We start from the raw sequence: 13,991 nt of genomic DNA, 5'->3' as shown, positions 1-13,991 counted from the left end.
CTTTTGATGATTAAATCACTTCACATAAGTCAATGATACTTCAACAAATTAAAAATTTTTTAATTGCTTCAACTGTAAAGATGAATCCCTGTAGAAGATAGGAATATCTGATATTGGTGGAAGACTTGCTTATCCCCTGTGCACTGTAAATAATAGCCAGAAGTGGTTATTCTGTGGGAGAAAGTTTAACATATTTACTCCCAGGGTTAGTTTAGACAGGTGGGAACAGGGTTTGAAGGCCTCTCCCTCAAAGAATATTTTGGTTTGTGTTCAGTTTTAGAAGAAGCTAACCATAGAAAATAAAACAAAATACATCAAGAGTCCTTTAACTTTGGCTAATATAGGTCAGAACAACTCCCTGCATCCTAAATAAATAAAATAATGAGGTTTTTTTTTTAGACTTTCATTATATGTACTTGTATTCAGGGAACGTGATGTACACTATGAGCATGGTTACAGCTTGGTTGCACTGTTCAGAGAGCAAACCATCAGAGTTGATTTTTTTCCCTTTTATACGGCTATTATTTCTCTTCTAACTTGAACTTGAAGAATTACTCTAAAATTATCCAACAGCAATAAGAATGTTATTAATAAACTTAATTCTGATTGTCTTTGCATGGCCGCCAATATTGTTAGGCAAGTTTGTGGGCTGATTCTATCATGTGTCTATAAACCACACTCATCCCTGTGATCTAGGCACACAGGGGTGGTCATTAGTAGATTTTTAAAAAAGCAATGCTCTAGGGGCCATCCTTTCCGCACCTGCAGTGTTGCTTTTTTTGTTTCTGATTAATCTGGTTTTCTGTAGTGCACTTAGTGCCCTTTGTAAAATGACTCTGCAAGCAAAAGTATCAGCAACTGCACAGACCCTGGTGTTTGCATTCTATCTCACCAGCACTATTACTGCCCCATTGTTTCTCCTTTGGGAAATTATGAAGGCATTCCCTCTTGTAGACCCGCTTTTGTTTCATGGGCTGCCTCCGTCATTTTCGTTGCCCACCACTGGTTTTCCTTTGGTCTTCCTCCGTTTGTTGTATTGTAACCATATGCTTGAACTTCCCTGGCTGACAAACTGGTGAACTGAATGGTTCTTTAATATTTTTATTCTATATTTTTATTTTCCTATAAGAAAAATGAGTATTATTTCTAGCCTTTAAGTTACCTTAAAATGGCCACTTAGAAAACTGTGCTATAGTAAAGATCTAGCCATAGAGCTGAAAGCATCCAATCCTAGTTTTTCCTTCCATCAGTGAACTAGGAAATTGCAATCCTGCATGCTGGCTGTCAATTAGCATTATCTCCATTTGTTTTAGATCCAGACAGGCGGTCAGTTTCCACCATGAATCTTTCGAAACATGTTGATCCCGTCATTAGCAAGCGGCTCTCCTCTTCATCTGCAACTTTACTAAATTCTCCAGATAGAGGTACAGTCAAAAGGAAAACAAAAAAAGTGTTCTGTTATTTCCTTAATGCTTTTATTTTCTGGATGTTTACAGCTAAGAATAAGCATCTGAAGTTGCTTTCCCTACGTTTCTTAAATAGGAAGAAAAAAACTTCAGAGTAAAAAAGCAATAAACGTCTGAGCAGCATTTTCCTTGCGACAAGAACATTTCTCATTTTAGAACTTGGCTGAATGATTGCATTTAGCAGTGATGAAAAGCGGTGCTTCTCTCAAGGTTTTAGTACAGGAGTTTACAGCTCCAGAAATCACCCACTTATCCACCAACATGCTAATAATCTGTTATGAACATGTATTTCATTTCAATCAGATTGTCTTTGACTTTTCATCTGTACTTGGGGAATTCCAGGCATTAACGTTCTAAAAAATCTTTCTAAATGATTCATGTTGGCAGATTTCATTTTGCTAACTTATTTTTCCTTTAACCCAAACCTTTCTTACTGCATTTCTTGTGTGTGTGACTGGTTTTTTCGGTGTCCATTCATTTAAAGGGATGTGGCCCAATTTTAAGAATATCATTATGTAAGCCTCCTAAAAATTTCAATATTCATAGTCCTCCAGTTAACATTTTATTTGAATTTTGAGTTTTATTCATCCCATGGATTTACAGTACATGAATGCTGAGTTACTTGTAAAACTGAAGTTTCATTCTACATATTTATATATCGCAGAATGAAAAATCAAGCTTTTAAGATAAGCTACTTGTTTACATAACGAAAACAATTTTAAATTTGAAAAACCAAAGAATTATTGTGCAATATAAAAACACATACTCTTTGAAAGTAACAAATTATGGTTATTTTGAGTGCTTTATTAAGAAACTGATTGGTTTTGAAGTGTTTGTAGTCTTTAAAAAAGATTGTAATGCGTGCATGTTCTATGTGTGTGCATGTGTATTTGTATATTTTGTATTGTATAAAAGTTGTGTCATTGTAATGTATAATATAATGTGTTGATGTTAGAATTAATCTCTTAAAGCAGTAAACGTTTGAACAACTTCCAATTCTTGCTTTTTAACCTAAATCTTTTTTTTAACCTAGTTTGCCTAAATCATTGGTATTAGATGGGCCTTTTATATGGTAGGGAAAAGTATCATGAATTGAAGCTCCTTTCATAAGAAGCCTTTATTTTCCAGCCAATTCCCTTAGTGTAAAATATAGCATACTATTCTTAGCAGTTGTCTATTCCTCTTTTCTTTGGAATTGGCTACTTAGCACTTGAATTTTATATTTTTGTGAACATGGATCTAAGACAAACCATAATCGGGATTTCACAGTAATTTTCAGTTAAACCTAGCCTATTGATTCCGTAGCTGAAACTGGGGCAATGTTGGGAGTGGGGATAAACCGACCAGTATTCATTCTATCCGTGCTTCTATGGAGCGAAAGTACTGTGTCAGCTAGTATCTGACGCATGACGGTATCTGATTGAATAGTCTGAAGTAATCAGACCTTAGAACTGGGAAAAATGTGGATGGCTCGACTGGATGGCAGAGTCCCTGAGAGGTGAAGGGCCTGACTTCATAACTGGCAGGTTAATCACAGAGAAGAGGGGCTGGAGCAGAGATCGCCAGCTCCCAATGCATGTTGTTGCTGTGCTGCATCTGCAGTTCTCTCCTTCATGGATGTCCTTCCTTAGATTAATCCTGACTCCATCCGCTCTGCCTTTGGATGAGGTTAAGGGTCAGGGAAAGTTCAGCAAGCAGTGAATAGCTGGAGCCAGGAAATTGCCCCTTGAATCATGGTACAGGTCTGTAAAACCTGATGCCAAGCTAGACTAAAAGGACAAGGAGGACAACACTAAATTTGGGGGTGCCACTTCTCTGCCCCTTATAAGAAGAACTGTGACCCAGTTCTGGTTTAACTGGTGAGGTCAGCCTGGAAGAAAAATCTGGTTCATCCAGAGGCTCCCATGCAGTTCAGGAAGCAATTTTTTTTTTAGTTAGGCAGAACACTCAGTAGCACAGTGAGAAGGCTCTGTCTTTTAATGAGAATAGAAATCTTCTGCATTTGAACTTCTCTAATCTGAGAGATCTAAGTAATTTAGTTAGTATAATTTCTTTTCTGCTATTTGTTAAATTTAATTATGCTTTATTATCAAAGTAGAAAGCATTCTTATCAAATTATTAGAGGCTTTTACAGTCTAGTCTTTAGAGAGTGTACACCATTACTAGATTGTTTGAGCTTTCTCAGCCCTACAGCACAGGCCTTAAAGGTGATGTTAAATTGAAGCTCTGATACTATCAAAGTTGACATTCAACTGAAATGTTCTGCTGGTTATTCAGAATGCTGGAATATTTCCATACCAGGTGGTAAATATCCACTTCCCCAAGCTGTCCTTTCTTTCCCAGGCTCTCCAGAGCTAAGGGGGTTAAAGAGTGTTACCTACTAGCTCTGTGCCTTGCCCCATCAGTTTTTAAATATTTTGATTATCACACCTGGATATAGAGTTACATGGACTGATAAAATGACCCTAGTTAAAGGAAACCCCAGATTACTAAAGAGCTCTGTAATTGCTGCAACAGAGACAATATTGCCACTGGGAATTTTTGCATTAAAAGTGTTTATTATTAAGCTTCCTTCTTCACCAGTTTTTTTTTTTTTCTTTTTCCCCCTCAAGGAAGACAGAGCATTTGAAAGAAATAAGAAGGAAATTGGCTGCTCTTAGCTGGAAATTAGTCCATACATTTTTTTCCCCCAGAATCTAGATTAGAGGACATGGGGGTGGGCCTAAAGCTGAATTCTGCCCGCATGTTCTGTTTGGCCTGAGAATGGGTTTGTTGTTGTTGTTACTGTTTTAGTTCAAACTATTCCATCATATGAAAAAAAAATGGAAGATTTCATAGAACATTTCAGGATGTAACAATATGTGTCTCATTTCTACCTGGCACCCATCATTAGGAACTAAATAGTGATTTCCTGCTTGTGGAGGAACAGGGCAGCACAAATATCTATAATGTTTAGTTGCCTCCTTGGACCAGATTGTCTATAAAGGGAATTGTCAATATCTCATTTTAACTGCTTAAGGAGGATCAATACTATAATTGTTTCATGAGAATTAATACTTTTTCCTTCAGCAGCTTATCTCAAGATCAGGCCCTACTCGGTTGAAAACATTTTGAAAAGTAACTCTCCTGTACTAACCTTTACTAAAAATTTATCTTATGGTGGAAGAGATCTATTTCTTTCTTGCTCAGGGCATAGTTAAAAATATGGTAGAACTGGAAACATATTTCTCCTAGCAATATCTTTCATTCAGAGTTTCAAAGTTATTAAAACAAATCTCTTTGGATTTGCTTTAAACCCAAGTCAAAGAGGGTCTTTAATGATCTTCATTTGAAGCAGATTCTTTGGTTGATGCCTTAAAGACGAAACAGAAATAGAGCAATTGAACTTCTTAATCGAGGAGAAAAAGCAGACATATCTTTTCAATGACAGACCATGTCTGCAGTTTTGAGTCATTTATTCTACAGAGTTTATCTAAGAAAAGGAGGGATTCACCTCTTCTTTCCTTTATCATCTACTAAATTACAATTCTGTTGAGGATTTTAATTTAATCCTAATTACTTTGCCCACTGATTTAATTCTCTGAATGTATTCTAATTTTAGATTAGATTTTTAGATTATGTTCTGTTGATACACACACACACACTGCCATACCACAGCTTATAATGGCACTTATCTTATTGTGCATTCTACCAACTGTATGATAATAGTTTTTATAACAGATGCTTTTTTATTTATGCCTTCATATCCATAGATAAGGTTTAATTTAACCATGAAGACTCTCCCCCCAAAACCCAGAAAATCTAATAAACTATTCACTAATTCTTAAATTCTCCAGTGCCTGATCAAAATGGCTACTCATTTAAAATAAAGTCAGGTAATTAAGGTACTTACTGGAGACTGGTACCTCCCTTTGAAATAGCAGATATTTTTTATAACAACCTTTAACACTGGATGGCTTCTATTAACTAAAATTAATTTTCTGGAAGTTAGAAGTCATTTCTTTAAAATATATATTAAAAAAATTATTATAAGAATAGTTGCTCCAGAGGCCAGAGGATTTGCACCTGCTGTTTGTGGTGTAGAACAGAGTAGCCTTGTCAGGTTTAGACAGTTTTAAAGGTTTTTATAAATGATTTGGGAGTATGTTCTGAAATATACAGACCTCCCTTGGTATCCGTGGGAGGTTAGTTCCAGGAACTGCTGCAGACACCCAGATCCTCAAGTGCTTGAGCCCCACAATGAGCCCTCTGCATCTGCAGGTTCTGCATCCATGGATACCAAGGGCCAACAGTATACTTAGTGGGGAAAATCCACATATAAGAGAACCTGTGCAGTTCAAGCTGTGTTGTTCAAGGGTCAAGTCTATATGATCACTTTATTTTAGTGATATTTGTAGGGTTTTGCAAGCTTCTTTCCTGATATCTTTGGAAAGTAGCTTCTGTATTTTCATAGACCATTACTGGAAGGTAATAGCATAAGCAAAGTAATTTATTTGTAATTAGCATCCATTTCCTAACAGTGGTCTTGCGAAGCCCTGGTACAATTTGGGACTGTACTGCATCGTATCATTTTAAATTTATTTTCTGGATTCTTCACACACCCACTAGTAATTTCCAACATTATGATCATATTGGATTTTGGCTTTTCTATCTTAATTTTATGTTCAGCTTTATCCTTATCCTTCATCAAAAGTTTTACGTTCTTGCCAAACCAGGCAAGAACCTGCTTGCTGAATGGGGAAGACAAAAGTTCTATACAGAACTTTACATGAGTCCTCTTTCATTTTATTATATCTAATTCCGCCCCTCCCAGTTACCCAGGTAGCAGTTCATGGAGATGTAGCAAAATCTAATGGAGACCCTTTCTATCTTTATTCACATATTTCCAGTCTCACATTAAGCTGCCCAAGCCTGTGTTGAACTTGACATGCAGAATACTTAAGACACCCTTTGGCTGAGGTGTATGTCTTAGGCCCACTGCCCATCCCGATGAGGGCAGCTAGGTTCGATGGACTCAGAGAAACATGCCAAACCCGCTTGAAATGGTTCTTTTGTTTTGTTACCTGTTGACTCCATAGGCAGGTGGTTAGCAAAAGCCATGTCCATAAACCTAATATAGAGCCTGCCACAGACTTAACACCTTGAAGAGAGCCAACCTTATGGAATAGCCACTCCTCTGAGCAGAGTCTCTCCTGCCCCAATTCTGCACCACCTTCCTCCCTGGAAAGCCTCTCCTGTCGAGGTTTCTCTCCGAGGCCTGGGAAGTGAAAGGGGCTATGCCCTGCACCCGCCTCGCCCCTGGAAAGAACGCTTCTAACATCTCGCTTATGTGGTGACGTTTAGCTCGCCGCCTGCAGCTCAGCCCATGGGAGAGCAGCGTGGTTAACAGACTGCTGACGCCCACACATGCGTTCCTGGCCAGAAGTAAAAGCACAGCGGCCTTGTCTGGAGATTCAGGTAAAACTGTCAAGGTGCAACTCTCTCAGTGAGGTAAAGTCCTCCTTTAGAAGCCCTCTCTGAGCCACCCCATTTTCATCTAATCACATCTCAGTTCTTCCCATTGTGTGCTTCTCCTCCTCCTGGTGGGATGGTGTTGGAAATGTGTGTGCTGGTGTTGGTTTCATGCCCCTGGCATTGTTCCTCTGTGCTTCCATCTTAGCATCTTGTCTGGACACCAGATGCCAGGCGGACAAAGGACCTTCCTCCTTGTGATCAGGTGGCTCCAGAGGCTTCTGTCAGTTCATAACTGTACTACAAAATCCTATTCTTTCCCTTCCTTTCTGCCTTTGCATCTGAGGAGATGATCAAAGGTAGAAATAATTTAAGATTGAATACTGCTTTGTGGACTAGGGGATAATATCAAAGCACAAGCCTATTTAAGCATAGTGTTTCATAAATGTGGCTGTGGGCTAGCCACTTATCCTCCCTGAGCTAGGCTTTTATATGTAATCGAGGAATAGTACCCTTTCAAAACTCTTAAGAGTTGTGGAGAAGGCTAATTACAGTGTTCTTAGTTGTTACATTACTTTGAAAATATGTAAAATGTGCCAAGTACTAGTCATTATAATTAGTTGTAACTCCTCTACTTTTTTAAAATGTAAAACATGTCTGAATGAGCCAGTTAGTTTAATGAGAAGTTCGTATAGTCTACACCTAGCTGGAAAGAAACATACATATTAGGCTTTTGGCAGTGTGTCTCTCACAGTGAGTTAACTTGGGTTTTCCCAAATATCCATGTGACCAGCCCTCATCTTGGTATGTAGGCAACTGCATTGCCTCCTCATAAAGCTCCCTTTAAAAAGGCTTTGCCTTTGCAAGCCTGTTCATGTTCACTAGCCCTCTTTTTTTTTTTTTTTAATAATAACTCTTGGTAGTTTTATGATGTCTTTCATCTGTAGTGCCCAGTGAGTGAGTGTTAACCTGACTTCTCACAGTACCCCTGGGAGGCAGTCAAGAAAGCAAGTACAGGCATTCTCACCACCTTCCTGTGGAAAGCAAGAGATTGACAATAAGTGACTTGCACCAGAGCCACTGAGGTGGACTAGATCTTAGGTGTACTTCTGTCCTTGGCACCCTTGTGACACTCTGTGTACCATCCTGCATTCAACTAGCTGGACCACAGCGATCTGTGTTTTCTGTAAAGCAACTCTTCTGTCAGCTGTCACATTGCATCTGAGATTTTTCTGGAGGAAAAAGTACAAGACAATTTATTTTTATGCCCATTTTGTTGTACATACATACAAGTCATGTATGTCCAGCTAATTGAAGAACCTTTGAAAATCCTTTTCAGTCATGTTTCATAGGATCCAAATAGTTTGTCTCTTGTGCTTCTGAACCTCCACTGTGTGTTGTTTCATACTAAAGGACTGCCTCACAGCTAAAAAAAAAAAAAAAAATGTCTTCCTTTGCTATTTCTGTCATCACTAACCTTTGTCAATTCTTTCACTCTTCCTCTAGTCTCTTCCAACACCATTTCCTCATTTTCCACCCATTTGACTTTCCCATCTTTCCACCTTCCGTCATCCTTATGCTCAGTCAAGGGGCTTTTTAATCTGCTAACTGGCTCTTGTTTGCAACTTTTACATCTTCCTTTGCACAAACTGATACATTTTTGTCATTTATTTTAATGTGAAGCAATGCCATACATAGCCTTTACTTGTTTGTTTTATTAATACTTTCCTTAGATCATTGTTACCTATTATTGCATTAATACAGCTTATATTTAATGAACCAAAACTGTGGTGTTTAAAATTTTCCATTTAAAATTATTTATGTTAATATCTCTCCCATTTATCTTGTCAAAAAACACTTTCCCATCACTTTTAATTTTCCAACTCCTCTCCTTGATTTTTTTTTCTTGTCTTCCTATTTTTAATGTCTTTCCTTCAGTTCACCTTATATCCAATTGCCATTGGCAAGAGGATGACCTACATCTAGAGCCAGGGTTATAATAGCAGATCAAAACAGCCACCCTTACCCCTAGGGTGTCCAGTGATTGTAAATTCCCAGAACAAGTAATAAGAGCAGTTGAAAATTGGAAATCAGTCTCATATGTTTTGTTTGTGAACACTGCTTTGGGTTGATTTTTCCCTGCCCATTTTTTAAAAATAAATTTAAGATATATGTGATTATTGGAGCTCAGGATTAAATGAATTAACATAAGCAAAAAGAAGCTTAGAATAGTACCTGCACATAGTAAGCACTTAATAAATGTTATTATTCTACCATGTAGTTATTCTCTCTGTTGCACATCAACCACATGAACTGCATTATCTTTTCTCTGCAGCCATTATTTCAAATAGAAAATCCAAATGAGTTAAATTAATGCATACTTACTACCAAAAGTAGAAAGAAATATTGTAGAAGACTTGCTCAAAGACATTTCCATAAAAGAAATCTTATGTTTAATAAGACTACTTTGGGATATGGAGGGCACTCTACGGAGAAAAAAACACATATTGCTCTTCCTTTTCCTTCAGAAAGGCAAGATCATCAGAACTATTGATTTAAAGGTTTCAGGTTTTTCAGTAGTTGCTGTTAAGAACAGCAATGAATTCCATGAAATGTAGTCTCCTTAGAATTAACCAGACAATATTTCTTGAACAATTAAATTCGAGGATTTTTGTATAAACTATGTCAGGTAGGTTTCTTCCTTTCCTTCATATTCACTCAGCACTGTAATAAAGAATGGACCAATGACATGATGAGATCGGTTTACAGCCATGATGGTCTCAGGAAATATTCCATAGATAACCCCTGAAATTATTACTTCCCACTAGAGGAAAAAGAAATCATATTTCTGGGCTTCATTCCTTTTTCAGTGTCAGACCCACAGCCTCAGAGAAAGGCTGTCATCCAGGGTTTCTTGATCGTTGAGCAGTTAATGACCTCTGGCTGTGCCTTGGGCTGTGTGTGCCTCTCTTGCTCATAAATCCCACAGAAGTGCCTGGTGCTAGGATGTTCAACTTTAAAGGCATTGGATTGGATTGGAGGGGGTTTGCATTAATGAACTCTTTCCTTGTCTGGGAAGGACAAGTGCTTTGTTGTGGCACTTAAGAAAAGGTTAAGTTTTCAAATCGTTTTGCCTGTGATCACAGTAAGCCAAATGATGAGAGGGTCTCCTTCACAACATAAAGGAAACTTCCTTCACCATTAAGGTCTGAAGCAGACCTTTATGTCAGTTTGCAAGTAAGACATATAGCTTTTGAGGAGAACTGAGGGAATGCAAAGTGTTTCAGCTTATCCAAGAAATAAGAGTTCTGTTTTCAGATGATGGAAAAAGAGTGCTGTTTCCAGTCAATCCACTGCCTTGACCATTCAGTGATAACCACAAGATACTGCAAGGTATTTAATGAAAGAGAACACAAGGGTGAAGATGCAATCTGATGGACTTTCTGTCTATAGAGTAAACCAAAATAACATATTTTTAACCATAATTCTGAAATTAAGATTGAATTTGTCTTATGAACTTTTGAGTTTTGAATTTATTAACTTAATACTATTATATTCAGTTGATGTAATAGTTTCTTTAAAGAGTGACTACAATGGCGAGGGTTGGATAAAGTCATAACATGGTCCAGATACATAGTATTCCCTTCAGTAGTCATGTTTGTGTTACTTACCTAGAAAATGAGATTTCTGTATGAAATATGAAAGTGAACCTTGGATCATTAGTACCCAAATGTCTGATACCTGTCCTGTGTTCTGTGAGTTTCTTTAACCCCATTGTTACTCAGAATCAACCACTTGATTAATAACAATGTTCCTTTGAAAGTAAGGTCAGAAACTATGTGGTTTTCACAAAACAAAAATCTCATCTTAAGTAAAACTGTAACAGCCGTTCATGATTCAACTTTATTTTTGGCAATTCTAACATATTCATGTTCTCTTCACCGTTTTAAATGATGACATCCCATTTTCCTATACGTTCCTCTGCTTGTTGTGAACCATCCAATGCCTTGGCTTTTGGGAAAACCCAAAAGCATGCATTTGATTTGCCTTTAAGTAGATAAAACATTTACAGAATTTTTTTTCTGGAAATTATTAGTTATTCTTGTAGCAAGTCTTAACACCTGATGAGACTTGGTCATTTAACATTTTAAAAGTTCAGTTGCTTTTTGTCCCCACTGGCTGTTGAATTCTACTCCCAAAATAGCTGCAGTATATCTTGCTTGCCTGCTTGCTCACTTGCTGTCTTTCCACCTTTTGTTCCATCTGAAAGCTAATTAGGAAAAATCTGATTATAAACAATCCTTATCTTAAAATTATGTCACTAATATAGCATTTTACCAGAACCATCTGTTTATAGGAATATAAGGCCATTGCTTTCTGTATGGCTGATGTCTGTATCTTTAATTAAAGTATTTAAACAGCCAAATAGTTCATATATTCCTGATTTTTCACTTGGACGTGCCCTCCTTTTGGACACACTGTAAATAGGACCGTGAGGAGAATTGAGCGTGATGGTTCTGGAGGCCTTTAGGTAATAACACTTCTCCCTACTTTTCTCTCTATCTCTGCTTTGCTCCTTGTCCCGATCCTGCTTTTGGCTTTCCTTCAACTGCTCCTCTGGCACTCTTGTGTGTAAAACAATCACCTGCACCCTAGTTATCCCCATTTGTCCTCGTTCAGCATCTTGCAGCCCCATCAACATCACGCCCTACAGAGCTGCACACTCTAGAAATCCACTGGAGCGACCAAAATTCTTTGTAACACCACCCGAGGGCTCCGCGCGGAGGAGGACTGTTCACGGCACAGTGGTGAGTAGCTCTTGGGAAGCAAGCCTGGTGAGTCTGGTGAGCACAAGTCTGCTGTTCTTGTGCAGAGTGGACACCGCCCCAAGGTGCAATGTGGATATCAGAGCGGGCTATGCCGACATCCGTCATCACATCCACCCACCAGTCTTGAGTGGCTAGACTGCCCTCTGAGTGCTTTGAAACAAATCACTGCTATACCAGCCATACTTTATGTGTGAAAGTAAGAAAAGCTTTCAAGGGGAAGTGGGCCTAGACTGCTGCCTTTGCATTTTATCCCAACCATATCCAGAAGCTGGCTGCCTTCTAAATGTGATTCACTAAAAAGCAAGATAAAGACTTTTTGTCTGTTTAGCTAATCCGTGTCAAGGCCCAGATCTTAAAATATAGTGACAAAGTATTTTGAAAACGCTATAATTACCTGCTAAGTAATTCTTGAAAGGCTGTTGGGCTCTGTTACAGAGTCACATTTTGCAAATGAAGAATATAATCTGTACTTGTTGTTACTGGCAGGGTCGCTGAACTAACCTCAATTTTCACCATGCTGTAAATGCAATGAGGTACTTGTATGTCTCCAGGAATATTTCCTCTTCTTTAAGCCATGTATCATTTGGCACCTGTTGAAAGATGTAGACATCTGTATTTTAGTGTTAAAGGACCCCCCCAGTCAACCAGGACATCTCATTGCCCCTCTCTCATGGTAATAGCATGACCCATGAAAGGCTGGAACAATGCTTTTTTCAATCTTAACTTCCCAGAGCAGTTCAAATGTATAAAGCTGATGGACACTTAAAAGGATTTTGCTTAGACCTTTGAGGATAATTCAAGAGTTGTGAGAGTTTGATGGCTTTTCTTTCAAGCCCCTCAAGCTTTCAGGAATCAACGTTTAATTCATGGTTGAGTCAGACCTCCAGCCCTTGAAGCCAGAAGTGAAACTACCTTTGAAGTCTGGGAGGTTTACCATCATTAGCACGTTGATGCTTCAGAAAGCCTAGCTGTGGCCAAATAGCGATAGTCAAGCAGAACAGCTTTGGCCCTGAACACTGAACACTTATTGGGTAGGGAAAAGTGTTTACCAAAGGAAAAATATCTTGTTAGAGATTAAAAGGAAAATTAACACACCAGGAGGAAAGTGTGAGAGCCAATCCTCCAACAGATTAAATGAGTGGGATTTGTCATCACTTGATCCACAACCTGTATCTTCTCACCAGTCTTGTTTTGTCTTTTCCGTGCCTCTTTCCTCCTGTATTTGATCTATTGGGTACCTTTTCATTTCTGTACAATTAAATATTTAGGCAAATACTTACTGTCAGAAAACGACTCACATAATTTATATTCTAGAGCTGCACTGCAGAATTCAACCAAGCACTTGAAAATGTGACTAATGAGACTGACAGATCAAATCTGAAATTTATCTTTTAAACAATTTTTAATTGTGACAAAAAACAAAATTTACCTTCTCAACCATTTTTAAGTGCACAGTTCAAAAGTGTTAAGTATATTTACATTGTTATGCAACCAATCTCCAGAACTTTTTAAATCCTGCAAAACTGAAACTGTACCCACTAAGCAATAACTTTCCGTTTCCTTATCCCTCAGCTCCTGGCAAGCACCATTTTTTACTTTCTGTTCCTATGAATTTGATTACACTAGATACCTTCATGAATGAAACCATGCTGCGTTTGTCTTTTGTGACTACTTGCACTTAGCGTATTAAGTCTGTCCTTCCATATTGTAGCATGTGACAAGATTTCCTTTCTTTTTAAGACTAGTAACACTCCACTGTGTATGTGCATATACGCTCACACATATGTATTGACACACCACATCTTGTTAATCTGTTCATCTGTTGATGGACATTTGAGTTGCTTCTTCCTTTTTGATATTATGAATAGCATGGCTGTGAACATGGGTATGCACATATCTCTTTGAGATCCTGCCTTTGGTTCTTTTGAATACGTACCTGATTGTTGGATCTTATGGTAATTCTATTTTTAAGTAACTGCTACACTGTTTTTCATAGTGACGATCCCATTTCTTTACATTCTAACCAACAAGGTACAAGATCTTCCACTTTTTCACATCATCAGCAATATTTGGTTTGTTTTTTAAATAGTAGCCTAAGGAGCGTGAGATGATCTCATTATGGTTTCAATTTGCATTTCTCCAATAGTTAGTGATGTTGAGCATCTTTCTGTGTGTTTGTTGGCCACCTGTATATCATCTTTGGAGAAAAATCCAATCAAGTCCCTTCCCCATATTTTTAATCTTA

The 13,991-nt window shown here is 38.0% G+C and overlaps 1 protein-coding gene across 9 annotated transcripts in view; it reads left to right on the top strand.

The window, feature by feature from the left end:
• The window catches only part of MAP7 (microtubule associated protein 7), a 177,535-nt gene that overhangs the window by 143,950 nt on the left and 19,594 nt on the right, over positions 1–13,991 (top strand). For 4 of the 9 annotated variants that reach the window (XM_040239301.1, XM_040239299.1, XM_040239298.1 and 1 more), the window contains exons 6-8: positions 1,314–1,424; positions 6,810–6,923; positions 11,574–11,725. In XM_040239301.1, coding sequence (XP_040095235.1) covers positions 1,314–1,424; positions 6,810–6,923; positions 11,574–11,725 — 377 coding nt within the window. The remainder of the gene's footprint in view (positions 1–1,313; positions 1,425–6,809; positions 6,924–11,573; positions 11,726–13,991) is intronic. The other 5 variants (XM_040239302.1, XM_040239300.1, XM_040239306.1 and 2 more) reach the window with 3 other exon arrangements.

This window comes from Oryx dammah, unplaced genomic scaffold, assembly GCF_014754425.2.
Source record: "Oryx dammah isolate SB20612 unplaced genomic scaffold, SCBI_Odam_1.1 HiC_scaffold_4, whole genome shotgun sequence".
In the NCBI taxonomy this organism is placed as follows: domain Eukaryota; kingdom Metazoa; phylum Chordata; class Mammalia; order Artiodactyla; family Bovidae; genus Oryx; species Oryx dammah.
The sequence above is the reverse complement of the archived record's forward strand: the minus strand, read 5'-3'. Positions and strand labels throughout refer to the sequence as shown.